Source organism: Cetorhinus maximus, chromosome 12 (assembly GCF_964194155.1).
Source record: "Cetorhinus maximus chromosome 12, sCetMax3.hap1.1, whole genome shotgun sequence".
Taxonomy (NCBI): domain Eukaryota; kingdom Metazoa; phylum Chordata; class Chondrichthyes; order Lamniformes; family Cetorhinidae; genus Cetorhinus; species Cetorhinus maximus.
Window position 1 is genome coordinate 69,727,326 of NC_135890.1, and position 18,675 is coordinate 69,746,000.

The window sequence follows — 18,675 nt, forward strand, 5'->3', positions numbered from 1 at the left end:
CTACCTGAAGCAGGCCATGTCTGCGGAGCTGTGCCTGAACAGGAGAGTTACCTCTGGAATGTACGGAGAGTATACTGCGTGACCTGTGTGCTTATAGTGGCTGGAAGCCCACCTTACATCACCCTGCCTGACTCCCCCCCCCCCACCGCCCCCGCCACTCCTGCCCACCCACTGCTGTCAGGCTGGATATTAACGTCACCTTATCTTAGACAGCAGTCTTTCTATTTATTGACCCAGTGACCCAGTCACAACTCAGCACTGCCCTGCTGCACTTACTCAGGGAGCTGCTCTTCTGTGACTCTCCCGCACTCACTCTGTACCCACATTGGAAGTGGGTAAAGTACCCTTAGTAACCAATAGTCAGAAATTTTAAAATATTTTTTATTGAAGTTTACATATTATAACATTGTAGCAGTGATAAAAGGATTCCGACAGTGCGGAGATCTGCACAATTAATAAGTAAGAAAAGTGAGGAAATATTTTGTGTCTTGGTTCTTAGGAAAAGTGTGTGTTTTTCTTACTTATTGAGAGGAAGACGTGTCCTCATCTGTCCACTGTACAGCAGGTTAACAAAGCAGGAGTAAACCAGCAGCCCGAGCTTTCAACCACTGAAAAAGCTTGAGAGTCTAATGTAATTAGGCCCAGAGTGTCCCAGAGATTGGAGGAGGGTCTTTAGCCCTGATTCAGCATCTTGCTGATGTGCTAACTTTAGCTTTTCGTAACTAACTTCCTGCATCGCAAGTTTTTGAGCAAGCTGAAAGAATAGGATTTTAGCATCAACAAGAGGCTGCAGAGACACATGGCTTTCAAGCTGAGAGAGAGAAAACTGACTGTTCTGTTTCTGCTCCGGAGTAAATTTGAGAACAGAGTACAACTCCTGCAAGCTCTTTACATCTTCGATAGCATTGTGCGCTTCATAATCTTTCTTAAGATAAGTCCGCACTAAATCAGGTTGCCTATAGCTGCTGACCTCTGACCTAGGAACAATATCCCTGGACAGCCAGAATGTATCCAGGAATCCAGTCACACAACTGGCAAATTGGTCTTTCATGGAGAGCTCTTTCCAGGCTCTTAGAATAATAGGACCGTCAAATTTCCAGATGTTGTGGCCTGCTAACAGAGGCCTATCCAGCGACTGCAGGAACTGGAAGAAAGCTGCCATGGCCTCCTGGAGGCTGCAGGTGGGTTGAGGTTCTCCTCTCAGGTACAAGATTCCATCCATGATCTGTATCCCAGTAACGGCTGCTGCTCCTGCCGACATCGGATTACTGGGCAGGATGTACTTGTCGAAGATCTTCTCACCGCTCACTGCCGACAGCTGCACAATATCACAATATTTATCTAGAAGACAGATATAATGTTAAAGTACAACTTTCCTTTCCAAACTGGATTTTCCAGACCGACCAATTCTGCCATGTTTGGCAGAACTGAGATGGGATTGGGACACGGATAGACTGAGATAGGAGTGGGACACGGATAGACTGGGATGGGAGTGAGACACAGATAGACTGGGATGGGAGTGAGACACAGATAGACTGGGATGGGAGTGAGACACAGATAGACTGGGATGGGAGTGAGACACAGATAGACTGAGATGGGAGTGAGACACGGATAGACTGGGATGGGAGTGAGACACAGATAGACTGGGATGGGAGTGAGACACAGATAGACTGGGATGGGAGTGGGACACGGATAGACTGGGATGGGAGTGAGACACAGATAGACTGGGATGGGAGTGGGACACGGATAGACTGGGATAGGAGTGGGACACGGATAGACTGGGATAGGAGTGAGACACAGATAGACTGGGATGGGAGTGGGACACTGATAGACTGGGATGGGAGTGGGACACGGATAGACTGGGATAGGAGTGGGACACGGATAGCCTGGGATGGGAGTGGGACACGGATAGACTGGGATGGGAGTGGGACACGGATAGACTGGGATGGGAGTGAGACACAGATAGACTGGGATGGGAGTGAGACACGGATAGACTGGGATGGGAGTGGGACACGGATAGACTGGGATGGGAGTGAGACACAGATAGACTGGGATGGGAGTGAGGCACAGATAGACTGGGATGGGAGTGGGACACAGATAGACTGGGATGGGAGTGAGACACAGATAGACTGGGATGGGAGTGAGACACAGATAGACTGGGATGGGAGTGAGACACGGATAGACTGGGATGGGAGTGGGACACAGATAGACTGGGATGGGAGTGAGACACAGATAGACTGGGATGGGAGTGAGGCACAGATAGACTGGGATGGGAGTGGGACACAGATAGACTGGGATGGGAGTGAGACACAGATAGACTGGGATGGGAGTGAGACACGGATAGACTGGGATGGGAGTGAGGCACGGAGAGTCTGGGATGGGAGTGAGACACGGATAGACTGGGATGGGAGTGGGACACCGATAGACTGGGATGGGAGTGAGACACGGATAGACTGGGATGGCAGTGAGACACGGATAAACTGGGATGGGATTGGGACACTGATAGACTGGGATGGGAGTGAGACACGGATAGACTGGGATGGGAGTGGGACACCGATAGACTGGGATGGGAGTGAGACACGGATAGACTGGGATGGCAGTGAGACACGGATAGACTGGGATGGGATTGGGACATGGATAGACTGGGATAGGAGTGGGACACGGATAGACTGGGATGGGAGTGAGGCACGGAGAGACTGGGATGGGAGTGAGACACGGATAGACTGGGATGGGAGTGGGAGACGGATAGACTGGGATGGGAGTGAGACACGGATAGACTGGGATGGGAGTGAGACACGGATAGACTGGGATGGGAGTGAGACACAGATAGACTGGGATGGGATTGGGACACGGATAGACTGGGATGGGAGTGAGACACAGATAGACTGGGATGGGAGTGAGACACAGATAGACTGGGATGTGAGTGAGATGCAGATAGACTGGGATGGGAGTGAGACACAGATAGACTGGGATGGGATTGGGACACGGATAGACTGGGATGGGAGTGAGACACGAATAGACTGGGATGGGAGTGAGACACAGATAGACTGGGATGGGACTGGGACACGGATAGACTGGGATGGGAGTGAGACACAGATAGACTGGGATGGGACTGGGACACGGATAGACTGGGATGGGATTGAGACACAGATAGACTGGGATGGGAGTGGGACACAGATAGACTGGGATGGGAGTGAGACACAGATAGACTGGGATGGGAGTGAGACACAGATAGACTGGGATGGGAGTGAGACACAGATAGACTGGGATGGGATTGGGACACGGATAGACTGGGATGGGAATGAGACACGAATAGACTGGGATGGGAGTGAGATACAGATAGACTGGGATGGGACTGGGATGGGAGTGGGACACAGATAGACTGGGATGGGAGTGAGACACAGATAGACTGGGATGGGATTGGGACACGGATAGACTGGGATGGGAGTGAGACACAGATAGACTGGGATGGGAGTGAGACACAGATAGACTGGGATGGGAGTGAGACACAGATAGACTGGGATGGGAGTGAGACACAGATAGACTGGGATGGGATTGGGACACGGATAGACTGGGATGGGAGTGAGACACGAATAGACTGGGATTGGAGTGAGACACAGATAGACTGGGATGGGACTGGGACACGGATAGACTGGGATGGGAGCGAGACACAGATAGACTGGGATGGGATTGGGACACGGATAGACTGGGATGGGAGTGAGACACAGATAGACTGGGATGGGTTTGGGACACGGATAGACTGGGATGGGAGTGAGACACAGATAGACTGGGATGGGAGTGGGACACGAATAGACTGGGATGGGAGTGAGACACAGATAGACTGGGATGGGACTAGGACACGGATAGACTGGGATGGGAGTGAGACACAGATAGACTGGGATGGGAGTGGGACACAGATAGACTGGGATGGGAGTGAGACACAGATAGACTGGGATGGGAGTGAGACACAGATAGACTGGGATGGGAGTGGGACACAGATAGACTGGGATGGGAGTGAGACACAGATAGACTGGGATGGGAGTGAGACACGAATAGACTGGGATGTGAGTGAGATGCAGATAGACTGGGATGGGAGTGAGACACAGATAGACTGGGATGGGAGTGAGACACAGATAGACTGGGATGGGAGTGAGACACGAATAGACTGGGATGTGAGTGAGATGCAGATAGACTGGGATGGGAGTGAGACATGAATAGACTGGGATGGGAGTGAGACACGAATAGACTGGGATGTGAGTGAGATGCAGATAGACTGGGATGTGAGTGAGATGCAGATAGACTGGGATGGGAGTGAGACATGAATAGACTGGGATGGGAGTGAGACACGGATATTCTACTGGTCATATTTTTAAACATGTTTTTGTATTACCTCTCGCTCATTGTCCCTCCGAGTTCTCCTAATACCCCTTACTGAGTCTCCTGATTACGTGCTACGCTTCAGCCCATCTCCTTTCCAATTCTCCTACTATACCTCAGTTCAACTTTCCCAAGTTATCATCATTTTCCCTCCTGTGATCTTTCTTTGTTTTATTCTGGTGAAGTCTCCACACAGCTGCAAACTTGCACACAGAGAGCAAACAGGCACCACAGTGTCTGTGGATGCAGCGCCTTAGCACAAGGTAGAGGGGGTCTCAGGTCATTACCTAGGCCTGTGGTTTCCAGGTCAAAGAACACCAGGGTCTCCTTGGTGATTGCTGGAGGGGCACTGGGTTCATCACTGGTTGGCTCGGCACTGGGTACAGTACTGCTGGTATCACTTGGTGCTGTCTCTGTCACTCCATCCTCTGTGAGCTGTGGATTCTAAAGTAAACAATCAGGATTCACTAGCTGAACCAACTTCAGCATTTTTAACCGCATAAAATCGTGCTCTAATTTTGTTGGAATCAGGTGGAATACTCTGTTAAAATCTGGCGGTGGTCAATCATTTAACTGTAACAGAATCGTGCTGTTTATGTAAATGCTGTCCAACATGCTTATTTACAAACATCAACACTTCCTCCATTTCGATATCGCTACAAATCAGGGATAAAGATTAAACCCCACAGAATAAGGAACTTTTATTTTCTTTCCAACATACACTGTGTGAAGGATTTTGAATACCTTGGCCAGGCTAAAGCAAAATACTGCAGATGCTGGAAATCTGAAATAAAAACAGAACATGCTGGTCAGCGGGTCAGACAGCACCAGTGAAGAGAAATAGAATTAAAGTTTCATTCTGATGATCTTTCGTCAGAAGGCGGAAGTTGTTGGAGATAAACAAATTCAAACAAGTACAGGGTCAGGAGAAAGTGGCAGCAAGTGGGTGGAACAAGAAGGATGGTCTATGATAGGCTGGAGGGCAGGAATGATGCAATGGTAAAAGGAATGATGGTGCGAGGCAAAAAGGTGTTTATGAGGGACAAGAAAGCAAAAAAAAAGGATGAGTCTAAAGGGTAAATAGTTACAGCAGAATAGCAGAGGCAGAAGAGGATACATTCCTGTGTCATAATAACATCCCTCAGTCCTAAACCCAAGTGCAAAAAGCAAAATACTGCAGATGCTGGAAATCTGAAATAAAAGCAGAACATGCTGGATGCACTCAGCATGTCAAGCAGCATCTGTGGTGAAAGAAACAGACAGAGTTAATGAGCAGAATCATCCCAGATTTGCACTAAGTGCGGTAGCGGGCAGGGAAAATGGATGTTTTCCCCACTGGCTCCAATGGCGGGTTTTCGCATCCTATTGTCCCCTACCCAGCGCATTCCCGCCTCATTAATAATGCATTCTCGGGAAACACGCCGGATCGCTGGTGGGCAGCCTCTGATTCACCAGCCCCGCCGTCACCTCAGGCCTTCAATAATCCAGGCGCCATATTTAAAGGGCTCCCCTGCATAGAGCTGGCTCTCTCGCCGGCATTGGAAGCTGTGGAAAGTTATAGCTGCCAAAGATGCCCCAAAATTTAGCAACACCTCCCCCGGGCGCCTTCTAGATGTAGTGAAGGCCCGTCGTGATGTCCTCTACCCCAGCTCTGGACAAAGACCGCATGCAAGGTCACCAATCCAGCATAGGAGGCGGTGACAGCAGTGGTCAGCACCAACGCCCTGCAAAAGAGGACAGCCACCCAGTGCTGAAAGAGGAAGAATGATCTCCTCTGTTCCACCTCTTCTCATCACCCTCAACTCACACACTCACAAACCCATCACACATCCACAGGGATCTCACTCACTCAGGGGACTTCAAGGGACATCACCACTCACTGTCTCACACACACCTTCATCTGCCCTGCAGATTGTATCCTCGTCCCGTCCATGGCACCACTCACCACCCACACATGCCAGGCATTCTTCTCTTCTGGCCTGGCAGGTGTCCTGCTTACATTCTCTCCATCTGTATTCATGCAGGACAAGCTGGCACACAACAAAAGGAAGAGGTCACAGACTGGTGGAGGAGTGCCCCACATCAAGGTCCTGACAGACTTTGAAAACAGGGCTATCCAGCTGGCCTGTGAGGATCTGGACCGATCTTGTGCTGATGGTGAGGTCAATGGTGCTCTACCAAGTGAGGATCCAGCAGTGCAACATCCATCAGATAACCATGCTGTGACTCAGTTCCTCTGCTCCGCAGTCCCCTGCCATTCACTAATTATCTCTCCTTGTTTTTGCAGGCACATCTGGGTAGCAGCTGAGGGGTCCACAACCCAGGTCCTTGACTCAAGCCCCGAAGACACGTTGGAAGAAGAATCTGATGACGCCCTAATTGAGGTCCCATCACAGCACTCACCCACACCCTCCACCAGTGCAGAGACACACACCTTGATGGGACCTAGTTCTGGAGTAGCCTCAGGATCACAATCTGGTGAGCACATCACACTGTCTGATCCAAGGCAGGCGGCCACAAGGATTTTCCAGGTCTCTAAGGACTGACAGAGGCCACAGATCTGCTGATTCTGTGTCAGTCGAGGAGCCTCTGGACTTGGTCATGTCACAGTTGCTGGACTTGCAAAGGCAAGATCAGGAAACAACGGGAAGGGATGTGCGCTGCACTCCTCGGATTGCAAGGCACGATGGAGGAATCTGTCTACCTTCACTCTGAGGTGATAGCGCCGGCATGCCAATGCACTGAGGTCAACACTGGTAGGATGGCGGCTGCTATGCAGACCTTGGTCAAGGACATCAATCCTGCACTGCTGCGCGGGCTGAACTCCACCGCTGACGCCATAGTTGGCCTCCAACAATGTCAATGCGAGAGGGGTGCGGGCCAGCTCAATCTCACACCAGCTTCTCCTTCTTGTCAAGGAGTCAGCCGGGGCCCTCGGACACCCGGAGGGAGGAAGGTCAGCAGGTGCTCACCCCAGGGCCATCCACCCAGGTCATTCTGTGAGTATCCGGCCTATCGAATCCTCTCTTCCTGTGACCAGGCAGCTCCAGCTCCACAGTCCGAGCAGAGTGACACTGCCAAACAGCAGGACCCTGAAAGCAGGTCTGGGCCCATCAGGTCTGGACCCTCCAGAGGGCGTCGGTCAAGGTCATCACAGACAGGGCGTCGCAGTCAGCAGGCTGCCTCCACCTCCGCTGTGGATGCCCGGGGAGCACCAAGACATAGCAGCAGGGTCAGGAAGGTTAAGAAGATGTAACTCTTTCGAGTACATTCACAGTTCTTGACTTTTTTTTTCCGGGAGTGGGACATGAACCCACAACCTTCTGGTTAATTTTTTGTAACTCTTTCGAGTTATCAACAGATCGCATGTAGCTCTTTCGAGTACATTCACAGTTCTTGGTTTCCGGGAGTGGGACATGAACCCACAACCTTCCGATTCAAAGGCGAGGGTGCTATGGACTGAGCCACAGCTGACATCTCAAGAAGATGTAACTCTTTCGAGTTATCAACAGTCACAGATTGTAACTCTTTCGAGTACATTCACAGTTCTTGGTTTTTCCGGGAGTGGGACATGAACCCACAACCTTCTGATTCAAAGGCGAGGGTGCTATGGACTGAGCCACAGCTGACACCTCAAGAAGATGTAACTCTTTCGAGTTATCAACAGTCACAGATTGTAACTCTTTTCGAGTACAATCACAGTTCTTGGTTTCCGGGAGTGGGACATGAACCCACAACCTTCTGATTTAAAGGCGAGGGTGCTATGAACTGAGCCACAGCTGACACCTCAAGAAGATGTAACTCTTTTCAAGTCAAAACAATTAACTAAATTAACAATAACAAGGGATAAATCAAGCACAGCCCCTAATTCAGGTCAGCTGTAAAACCAAGGACAAAGTTTAAAGGAAACTTACAAACATTAAACCAAAATGTGATTAAAGGGGTCAACAAAACACCCCAGTCCCCACGGTGCCCACCGGGCACGGAAGGCCTCGATGGTGCCGGCAGACACCGCGTGCTCCCTCTCCAGGGACACCCGGATGTGAACGTAGCTGCGGAAGAGGGACAAACAATCGGGCGGGACTCCCCCCTCGATCGCCCACTGCCTGGACCTGTTAATGGCCAACTTGGCCAGGCCCAGGAGCAGTTTCACGAGGAGGTCCTCCTCCTTCCCGACCCCCTTCCGCACCGGGTGAATCATTTCAGAGAGGGCAGTTAAGAGTCAACCACATTACTGTGGGTCTGGAGGCCAGGCCAGGTAAGGATAGTAGATTTCCTTCCCTAAAGGGCATTAGTGAACAAGATGGGTGATTATGACAAATGATGATAATTTCGTGGTCGTCATTATTATTCACTGAATTTAAATTCCACCAGCTGCCATAGTGGGATTTGAACCCATGTCCCCACAGCATCAGCCTGGGGCTCTGGATTTCTAGTCTAGTGACATTACCACTATGCCACCATCTTCGAACCCATGTCACACAGAGCATTAGTCTGGGGGCCTCTGGGTTGCCACGTTACCACAACACCACCTGTCGGGAGGGTAAGATGTAACTCTTTCGAGTTATCAACAGATCACATGTAACTCTTTCGAGTACATTCACAGTTCTTGGTTTCCGGGAGTGGGACATGAACCCACAACCTTCTGATTTAAAGGCGAGGGTGCTATGAACTGAGCCACAGCTGACACCTCAAGAAGATGTAACTCTTTCGAGTTATCAACAGTCACAGATTGTAACTCTTTCGAGTACAATCACAGTTCTTGGTTTCCGGGAGTGGGACATGAACCCACAACCTTCTGACTCAAAGGCGAGGGTGCTATGAACTGAGCCACAGCTGACACCTCCAGAAGATGTAACTCTTTCAAGTTATCAACAGAGCGCATGTAACTCTTTCGAGTTATCAACAGTCACAGAATGTAACTCTTTCGAGTACATTCACAGTTCTTGGTTTCCGGGAGTGGGACATGAACCCACAACCTTCTGATTCAAAGGCGAGGGTGCTATGAACTGAGCCACAGCTGACACCTCCTCAAGAAGATGTAACTCTTTTAAGTCAAAACAATAAACTAAATTAACAAAAACAAGGGAGAAATCAAGCACAGCCCCTAAGTCAGGTCAGCTGTAAAAGCAAGGAAAAACTTTTAAAGGAACCTTAAAAACATCAAACTAAGATGTGATTAAAGGGGTCAACAAAACACCCCAGTCCCCGCAGTGCCCACCGGGCACGGAAGGCATCGATGGTGCCGGCAGACACCGCGTGCTCCCTTTCCAGGGACATCCGGCCGCGAACGTAGCCGCGGAAGAGGGACAAACAATCGGGCGGGACTCCCCCGTCGATCGCCCGCTGCCTGGACCTGTTGATGGCCAACTTGGCCAGACCCAGGAGCAGGTTCACGAGGAGGTCCTCCTCCTTCCCGACCCCCTTCCGCACCGGGTGTCCATAGATCAGGAGCGTGGGACTGAAGTGCAAACAAAATAGTAATAAAAGATTTTTTAAATAACTAAAAAGGGAGTGCAGCCTAAGACACCCTATATATGCATGGTCCACGGACTCCACAAGACCGCAAAAAGGGCATGTGTCCTGGGAGTCCGTGAACCTAAACATCCTCCTATTGTAGGGGACTGCTGCATGCAACACCCTCCAACCCAGGTCCCCGATAGAAAGGGGGAGAACTCCTCCATAGAGGGCCTCCCATCGGGGGCCTCCGCCGCCGGATGGCAACAAGGCACGCCAGGGCGTGTCCGGGCGGCGGACCAGGGCGAGAAAATGGAAGGGGTGCAGCAGCAGTCCGTACAGAAAACCCCTCCGCACCGTGCCAAATGGCACGGAGGGCATGTTCCCGAGGCGGCTCATATTATTGCGGGGCACCGGCACCCGAGGGAGGGTTCGGGGCTTGGGGCCAATGTGGAATTCCGTCCGAACAGGGGAATGTTCAGCCGGAAGATCACCGCGCACCTGGGCCACCTCGAGACCTAAAATGACATCGGGTCCGAGCACGACCGTCCTTAGGTCTCGGATGGCATCGGCTGAGAAGATGTAACTCTTTCGAGTTATCAACAGTCACAGAATGTAACTCTTTCGAGTACATTCACAGTTCTTGGTTTCCGGGAGTGGGACATGAACCCACAACCTTCTGATTCAAAGGCGAGGGTGCTATGAACTGAGCCACAGCTGACACCTCCTCAAGAAGATGTAGTTGCACAGACTGGGCACGGGTGTTAATCTCTTGTACTTAATGTTCACTATTGTAAATAAACTCACAAGAATATCTCCCTGCCTCTGGCTCCTTGTTATGATGAGCAGTGTTTGTGTCACTCAGATGTGAAACCTTGGTTCCTGCACAAGATAAAGGCAGGTGTCTAAGTCCAGGGCCTCTTCCCTGTACAGTGTGTAACCTTCAGACCAAAGTGATGCTCCAGCCTCACACTCCCTGGACACATTAGTGATGCCTGAAGTTCGATAGTGGGCTTGTCATTGCTGCCAGAATGTAGTGGGCAGGTGTCACAGAGTTCCGACATTCTCTCTGAGTGCTCTCAGAACCTTTGAGGTGGGGCTGGCCCCTCCACCTCTTCAGCATCTGTGACCAGTGATGCTGTGCTCCTGAAGGGCTCAGGTGCTGAAAGCTGACAAAGAGTCAGATGCATTTAAAGTTTCACAGTTGCATATCCATGATATAACCCTGATCACAGAGCGCAAGCGAGCAGCCCTCAGCCAGACAGGGAGTTAGATATTCCCAGAGGCTGTGTGAAGATCTATAGAGTGTCCTCACTGCATGTCATCATCATCCTCCTGGAATCAAGTGACTATTAGGGCCTCCGCTGCGTCTCCATGATATGAGCCTCTGCACTGAGGGTATGTGCACTGACATCAGCCACCAGGAGTCAAACGTTCACAGATGCAAGGTGAGGATGTCAGGACTGTCCTCACTGCATCTCGTCATCATCCTCCATGAATCTTGTGGCTATGAGGACCTCCCGAGCATGTCTGCCTCGTCTGGCCAGCGCGATGGCCTCATCGTCGGCATCCTCGCCTTCGAAGGCCTCATCATTGTCATTCCCTTCGATGTCCTCCTCATCGGAGGAGACGTGCAGCTCCTCCATCTCATCAGGCAGCTCCTCACCCACTTGGCAGCGCCAGGTTATGTAGTGCGCAGCAAGCTACAATGATGATGCGCGACACCCTCCGAGGACTATATTGCAGTGCTCCACTGGATCTGTTGAGGCGCTGGAACCTCATTTTCAATATGTCTATAGTTTGCCTCATTATAGCGTCGGTCTGCTGCAGTCTGAGGCTGCCGCATGGGTGTCATCAGCCACGGCCTCTGTGGGTAGCTCTTGTCCCCGAGGTGCCAATCCTGCAGCCCCTCTGGACCCTGGAAGATATCAGGGAACTGAGACCTGCGAAGGATGTAGGAGTCGTGGATGCTCCCTGGAAATCATGTGCAGACCTGCAGGATGTGTTTGTGCTGGTTTCACACCATGTGCAGGAGGCCCTACCACACTTTCATCTTGAGAGTGGTGCTCCTCCCTTTACTGAGCCAGGCACTTCCACCACTCTCTTCCTCTTCTTCTCTACTCTCTGTAAGCCATAAGGCAGACCGCTAAATCACCAGGCTCCATGTTTCTGATGTTCTCCTCTGCAATATCAAAGAAAGAGATGCGTGGCTTTGCATAGGTGTACAAAGAACCTTTCTTGGTTAAGTCTGAAGGCCCCATCACACATGCCAGAGAGTGCTGGCCATCAGTTGGATGGCCATTGTGTAGTGCGCTTCATGGCTGTCCAAAACCCCACCCACCTCCGGCCCTACTCCACTTGACCAATTGGCAGCAGCTTCGGCTACTGGACTGCATGCTGTGCTCTCAGCTCAGGCGCAGGCATTCTCCTAACCCGCACTGCAAGGCTGAGCGGTTAGCTTTAACCATAATGGATACTGGTCCAAACGTTAATAAAGACATTGCAAGGGGCTGTGAGCACCTCCACCAGTGACTGCAACATGGCCACCTTTCACAAGGAGACTCTACAACTTGCCCAGTCGGCCAATTGCTCTGTTGCCCCCTAAAGCACACATTAATTTGCAGTCTGCGCCTGAGGGGTGAAAGGTTCTGGAGCATTTGGTGGCATTTTCATGCTTTTGCATTGTTTAAGTGGGCAGAAAAGTTTCAGAGCCCCAACACCAAGCATGTCAATGGAGCTGCAGCTGAATGGTCTCAGCTGTGGAAGAATGGTCACCTTTGACAAGCTTTTCCAAGTGTGTGGCTACTTCCCTCAGCCCCCAACCCCTGGCATGTGCTTGAGTATTTCCTTCAGTCTGTGCTGATTTGTCCCTGCCCCCACCCCGCAAGTCTGACCCGCACTGGAGCCCTGGCCCCAGCACTGTACTGAAAGCCAGCTGGGAAAAACCATCTTGCCTGTGCCCCCGATAAATGCGTGGCACCTCTTCCTTGATGTCCTATGGGCAATACTCACAAGCGCTGCGCAATGTTAGTGTGCACTCACCTCCGAGTTCCCCTCGAAGTTCAGCTCGCCTGGTGCATGCCTTTTAAAGGCAGTTGCGAAGCACACCATTCTGAAGTCACGCTGACGCGGGTGGTAAATATGATGTGGGGGGATGATTCCAGTGAGCAGGGCTTATAATTAGATGCAAATGTATTAAAATGATAGTCCCGGTCTGCGGCGGTGGGAAACCCGGCCCACCATTGAAGGGTGGAACAGGCGATCAGTTGCAAACTGATTTCGCGACGGTGTGAAACCGATTTTTGGCCTTCTCGCCATATTGTCCCCACTCCCATCCACCATGACACCCGACGGGGCTGGAAAATTCTGGCCAATGTTTCAGGTTGATGACCTTTCATCAGAATGGGTGGTAAAAGGTCATCGACCTGGAACTTTGACTCTTTCTCTGTCCGCAGATGCTGCCTGACCTGCTGAGTGCTTCCAACACTTTCCGCTCTGATACCAGGAAAAGATCCTTTGACTGCACTGAAATGATATTTTCCACTGACCACAGCCCATGGCCATTTGAAAAGACATGTTGGTTCTGAAATTTCATGGGGTTCCCCCAAACTCTAGCTGGAGGCCTGAGGAGAAACGGAATAAAGGACTGCTCTTCAATGAGGGCTGGTCCTGTCTCCCACAAGAGTTGTGTGAGATGCCAATAGATCACAATGTTTCTGGTTCCTTCCATTCAGTGCTGATTTAATTCCATCTGCAACTGGCCTGAGCCCCCTCCAGCTTCTACTGACCCTTTACGATGGAGATTTTTTATCATTGTATCATTTAAGCCTACTGATACAAACCTGCAGAACCAGTTTGAGAATAGCCCAGATGTTAGGTGCCCAGAACCCCTTTTATATATTTCCTAACCTTAGAGACCGTGTGTACAGGAGCTTCTGTTAAATGCTTACCACAGGAGATGCCATGTCACACCCAGAGATGTCGCCAAATCAAGCTGCAAGATCTGTAACACAAAAAAACAACTCATCTCAGAGTGAATCATTTCCCACTTTCCTTTCCTCTCATCCTCTGGTTCCTAGGCCTCAAGTATCTTTTGCCAAGCAGCCAGGTTTTATGTCTGAGGAAACCCAGTGAAATGTCACGTCTGAGTTCGATTCTAACCTCACTCTGTCACCAACCCATCTCCCCTTTCCACTGTTGTCTTTTTGTAAGAGAAAGAAGGACTTGCACTTACATAGCACCTTTCACAATCATCAGACTATCCAAAAGTCCTTTTCAGGCAATGAAGTACTTTTGAAGTGTTGTCACTGTTATAATATAGGAAATGTGGCAGCCACTTGGCACATAGCAAGCTCCCACAAACAGCAACGAGTTAATACCAGATATTCTGCTTTTTTGTGATGTTGATTGAGGGATAAGTATTGGTCAGGGCCCTGGGAAGAACTCCCCTGCTCTTCTTCAAAATAATGCCATGGGATCCTTCACATCCACCTGACAGGGCAGATGGGGTTTAACATCTCATCTGAAAGACAGCGCTAATAACGGTGCAGCACTCCTTCAGTACTGCACTGGAGTGTCAGCCTAGGTTGCTGTCTCTGAGGTGGGATTCAAACCTTCTGCCTCAGAGAAGAGAGTTCTAACCACTGAACCACCCCAACACTCAAAGAATAAGGAGAGTATGAAGATTCAAAGAGGCTGCTATTTGACCATGAGATGAAACTAATGCAGCCTCCCATGGAGATAGGAGCAAGAGGCAGATTCCCATCAGTCAGTGGGTTAGGTAGGAGAGGTGTTCCAGGGAGAGTGCAGGTAAAATGGGTTCATCTCGGTATAAACCCCGTCATTCCAAGGATGCTAACCTGTCACAGGGGGCAGGCAGGGGAAGCATTTCTCCCCATCGAGCTGGGCTGGGGGCAGGCAGGGGAAGCATTTCTCTCCATTGAGCTGGGCTGGGGGCAGGCTGGGGAAGCATTTCTCCCCATTGAGCTGGGCTGGGGGCAGGCAGGGGAAGCATTTCTCCCCATTGAGCTGGGCTGGGGGCAGGCAGGAAACTGGAGCTGAGACCACAACCAGATCAGCCATGATCTTACTGAATGGAGGAGCAGGCTCGATGGGCCAAATGGCCTACTCCTGCAGACACTCCCAGCAATAGGGGTCCCAGGACAATACTGCTGGGATTAAACCCTGGTGGTCCTGAGGCCCACTGTCACTGCTCCTCGCCTGTCCCCCTCTGACTAGGACATGACTGGAGCTAAATTAGCGCCTGCGGAGGAACACAGGGAGAGGGTAGAAACAGAGGAGGAAGTGAGAAAGGCCAGAGAGAGAAAGGGAGACGAGGATAAGGGAGAGGAGACACCACTACCACTGTCCTGTTTAAACAGGACCAGCAGTTCAACTTCTCCAGTGAACAGAATAATCCGAATCTTATAGATACGGCTTACCCCTGACCCCTGTCAATTACCTGTCACTTTCACCTCGTGTGAAAACAGTCTGTCACTTCCTGCTGGCTTGTTAAAATTTGGATCAACAAGTAGCCTCGGTTTAAATGAAATGATGAGCTCATTTCCAGATCTGAAGAGTCCATTTCTTTGGAATGTGGTTCTAAGCCTCTCCCTAATCCGCCCAGGCTGGGGAATGTGATGCTAGCACAGATATCCCCGCTTCTATCCACACCCCTTAGCTGCACCTTCCAACACTGACTGATAGGGTTCAGGGCTGACTTCTCTCCCTGAACCCAGGAGTCCACAGCCCGGTGGAGCTCAGTGATCTTAGTGCAGGCTGGGGGATTGAGAAAGTTTCCCTGAACTGAAAGCAAAATCCTACAGAAGCTGGAAATCTGAAATAAAAACAGAAAATGCGGGAAAAACTCAGGTCTCAGCAGAGTTAACGTTTCAAGTCCAATATGACTCCGAAGAAGCCACATTGGATCTGACACGTTAACTCTGTTTCTCTCTCTCTCTCCACAGATGCTGTCAGACCTGCTGAGTTTTTCCAGCACTTTCTGTTTTTATTATAAGTTTGCCTGATGTTAATTTACAGCTCAGGCAGATCACTGCAAATCCCACTCGTCCCAAATCCCCGCAGCTTGACTGGCAGAAGGATTGTGTCCTGCTCTCCTACTGAGAGACCCCCTACTGTCATTGTAACCACCCCCCACCCCCACCCCGCCTCCTCCACTGGCCGTCAGCCCCCTCCCCTCAATCCGACCCTCACTTTAAGAAGTATCTACAAGCACCGTAAACGTTTTTGTATAACACAAGTGCCTTTCCACATCCCTGCAGAACACAGACCGCCACCACCCTCCCCTCGCCCCCTCACTGCAGCCTCCCACCCCTACACACACACACACTCACACCCCTACACACACACATCAGAAGCACTCACAGCTTTCCGTCCGTCCCGGAGCTCCAAGTGACTCCGATCTGATGGCCCCAGTAGCGGTTAACCGGAAAGCAAAACTAAAAGGTAATGGTTCTGCAAACTTCCCAGTGATTGGTTTAGAAACCCGTGTCCTCACTGTCAGCCCAAACAAGCTGGGGCATGCTCTGTGCAGTGTTGTAGCAACAGAGAACCTTGTAGGCACCCTCCCTGTGTGACAGCCTCCAGCAGGCTGTCACCACACCAGCCTTCAATACAGCCACCTCCCTACTGCTGAGTGAAGCGGATTGTTAACCGCTCCTGTTACTGTACAACCTGGAGGGGACAATGTCTCAAAACAAAAACAGAAATACCTGGAAAAACTCAGCAGGTCTGGCAACATCAGCGGAGAAGAGCAAAGTTGAGGTCCTCATGACCCTTCAACAGAACTGAGTAGAAATAGGAAAGGGGTGAAATATAAGCTGGTTTGGGTGGGGGGGGGGGGGGGGGGTAGGGTTGTTGGGACAAGCAAGCAGTGATAGGAGGAGATAACCAAAAGATGTCACAGACAAAAGAACAAAGGGGTGTTGAAGGTGGTGATATTATCTAAAAGAATGTGCTAATTAAGAGTGGAGAGCAGGACAAGCAAGGTACAGATAGCTCTAGTGGGGGTGGGGTGAAATAAACGATGGGTGGAATACATTTAAAAATAATGGAAATAGGTGGGAAAAGAAAAATCTATATAAATTATTGGAAAAAAACAGAAGGGAGGGGGAAGAAACGGAAAGGGGATGGGGATGGAGCAGGGAGTTCAAGATCTAAAGTTGTTGAACTAAATATTCAGTCCGGAAGGCTGTAAAGTGCCTAGTCGGAAGATGAGGTGCTGTTCCTCCAGTTTGCGTTGAGCTTCACTCGAACAATGCAGCAAGCCAAGGACAGACATATGGGCAATAGAGCAGGGTGGTGTGTTAAAATGGCAAGCGACAAGGAGGTCTGGGTAATGCTTGCGGACAGACTGCAGGTGATCTGCAAAGTGGTCACCCAGTCTGCGTTTGGTCTTTCCAATGTAGAGGAAACTGCATCGGGAGCAATGAATGCAGTAGACTAAGTTGGGGGAAATGCAAGTGAAATGCTGGCTTCACTTGAAAGGAGTGTTTGGGCCCTTGGATGGTGAGGAGAGAGGAAGTGAAGAGGCAGGTGTTGCATATTTTGCGTTTGCATGGGGAGGTGCCGTAGGTGGGGGTTGAGGAGTAGGGGGTGATGGAGGAGTGGACCAGGGTGTCACGGAGGGAAAGATCCCTACGGAATGCCACCAGGGGGGGTGAAGGGAAGATGTGTTTGATGGTGGCATCATGCTGGAGTTGGCGGAAATAGCGGAGGATGATCCTTTGTATGCGGAGGCTGGTGGGGTGATAAGTGAGGACACGGGGGACCCTATCATGTTTCTGGGAGGGAGGAGAAGGCATGAGGGCGGATGCATGGGAGATGGGCCAGACACGGTTGAGGGCCCTGTCAACTACCGTGGGTGGAAAACCTCGGTTAAGGAAGAAGGAAGACATGTCAGAGGAACTGTTTTTGAAGGTAGCATCATCAGAACAGATGCGACGGAGGCGAAGGAACTGAGAGAATGGGATGGAGTCCTTACAGGAAGCGGGGTGTGAGGAGCTGTAGTCGAGGTAGCTGTGGGAGTCGGTAGGCTTGTAATGGATATTAGTGGACAGTCTATCACCAGAAATTGAGACAGAGAGGTCAAGGAAGGGAAGGGAAGTGTCAGAGATGGACTATGTGAAAATGATGGAGGGGTGGAGATTGGAAGCAAAATTAATAAATTTTTCCAGGTCCCGACGAGAGCATGAAGCAGCACCGAAGTAATCATCGATGTACCGGAGAAAGAGTTGTGGGATGGGGCCGGAGTAGGACTGGAACAAGGAATGTTCCACATACCCCATAAAGAGACAGGCATAGCAGGGGCCCATGCGGGTACCCATAGCCACACCTTTTATTTGGAGGAAGTGAGAGGAGTTAAAGGAGAAATTGTTCAGTGTGAGAACAAGTTCAGCCAGACGGAGGAGAGTAGTGGTGGATGGGGATTGTTCGGGCCTCTGTTCGAGGAAGAAGCTGAGAGCTTCTCATTAGGAGCAGGGGTGTAAAGGGACCAAATGAGAGCAGAGGAACCATAAAGCAGCTAAACCAATGAGTTGATCTTCAAATAGAGTCCTGCTTTATTGTAGAGCTTAAAGCCCTTCCACATTGGTGTGAACCCCTGTTTTGGGATGTTACGTACTCTAACATTGCTGCCTAGAGAACTTATTTAAATATATGTCACTTTACAGCATAACATTACAACATGTCATACAGAAATAGGCCTGCTTTGTTGGACAAAAATGTCTAACTGCATTTTCCTCAAAAATAAGGAATAACTTTAATCACTGGATTATTGTTTGTGAGCATCAATCAAATGTAATTGAGGCGTCTTTGAAATTT

The 18,675-nt window shown here is 50.3% G+C and overlaps 1 protein-coding gene across 2 annotated transcripts; it reads right to left on the reverse strand.

Moving 5' to 3' along the window:
* Positions 1 to 371: 371 nt before the first annotated feature.
* LOC144687543 (protein PML-like) lies at positions 372 to 16,377 on the reverse strand. 2 transcript variants are annotated; one of them, XM_078553827.1, is made up of 4 exons: positions 16,219 to 16,377; positions 13,785 to 13,837; positions 4,665 to 4,821; positions 372 to 1,341 (listed from the first exon to the last, which is right to left on the reverse strand). In XM_078553827.1, the coding sequence occupies exons 2-4, from the start codon at positions 13,797 to 13,799 to the stop codon at positions 602 to 604; spliced, it is 912 nt and encodes a 303-aa protein (XP_078409953.1). In that variant the 5' UTR covers positions 13,800 to 13,837; positions 16,219 to 16,377; the 3' UTR covers positions 372 to 601. The 2 variants fall into 2 exon arrangements, with proteins under 2 accessions (XP_078409953.1, XP_078409954.1); XM_078553828.1 differs by lacking the exon at positions 16,219 to 16,377 and adding an exon at positions 15,296 to 15,434 and having other exon boundaries at positions 378 to 1,341.
* Positions 16,378 to 18,675: the final 2,298 nt, after the last annotated feature.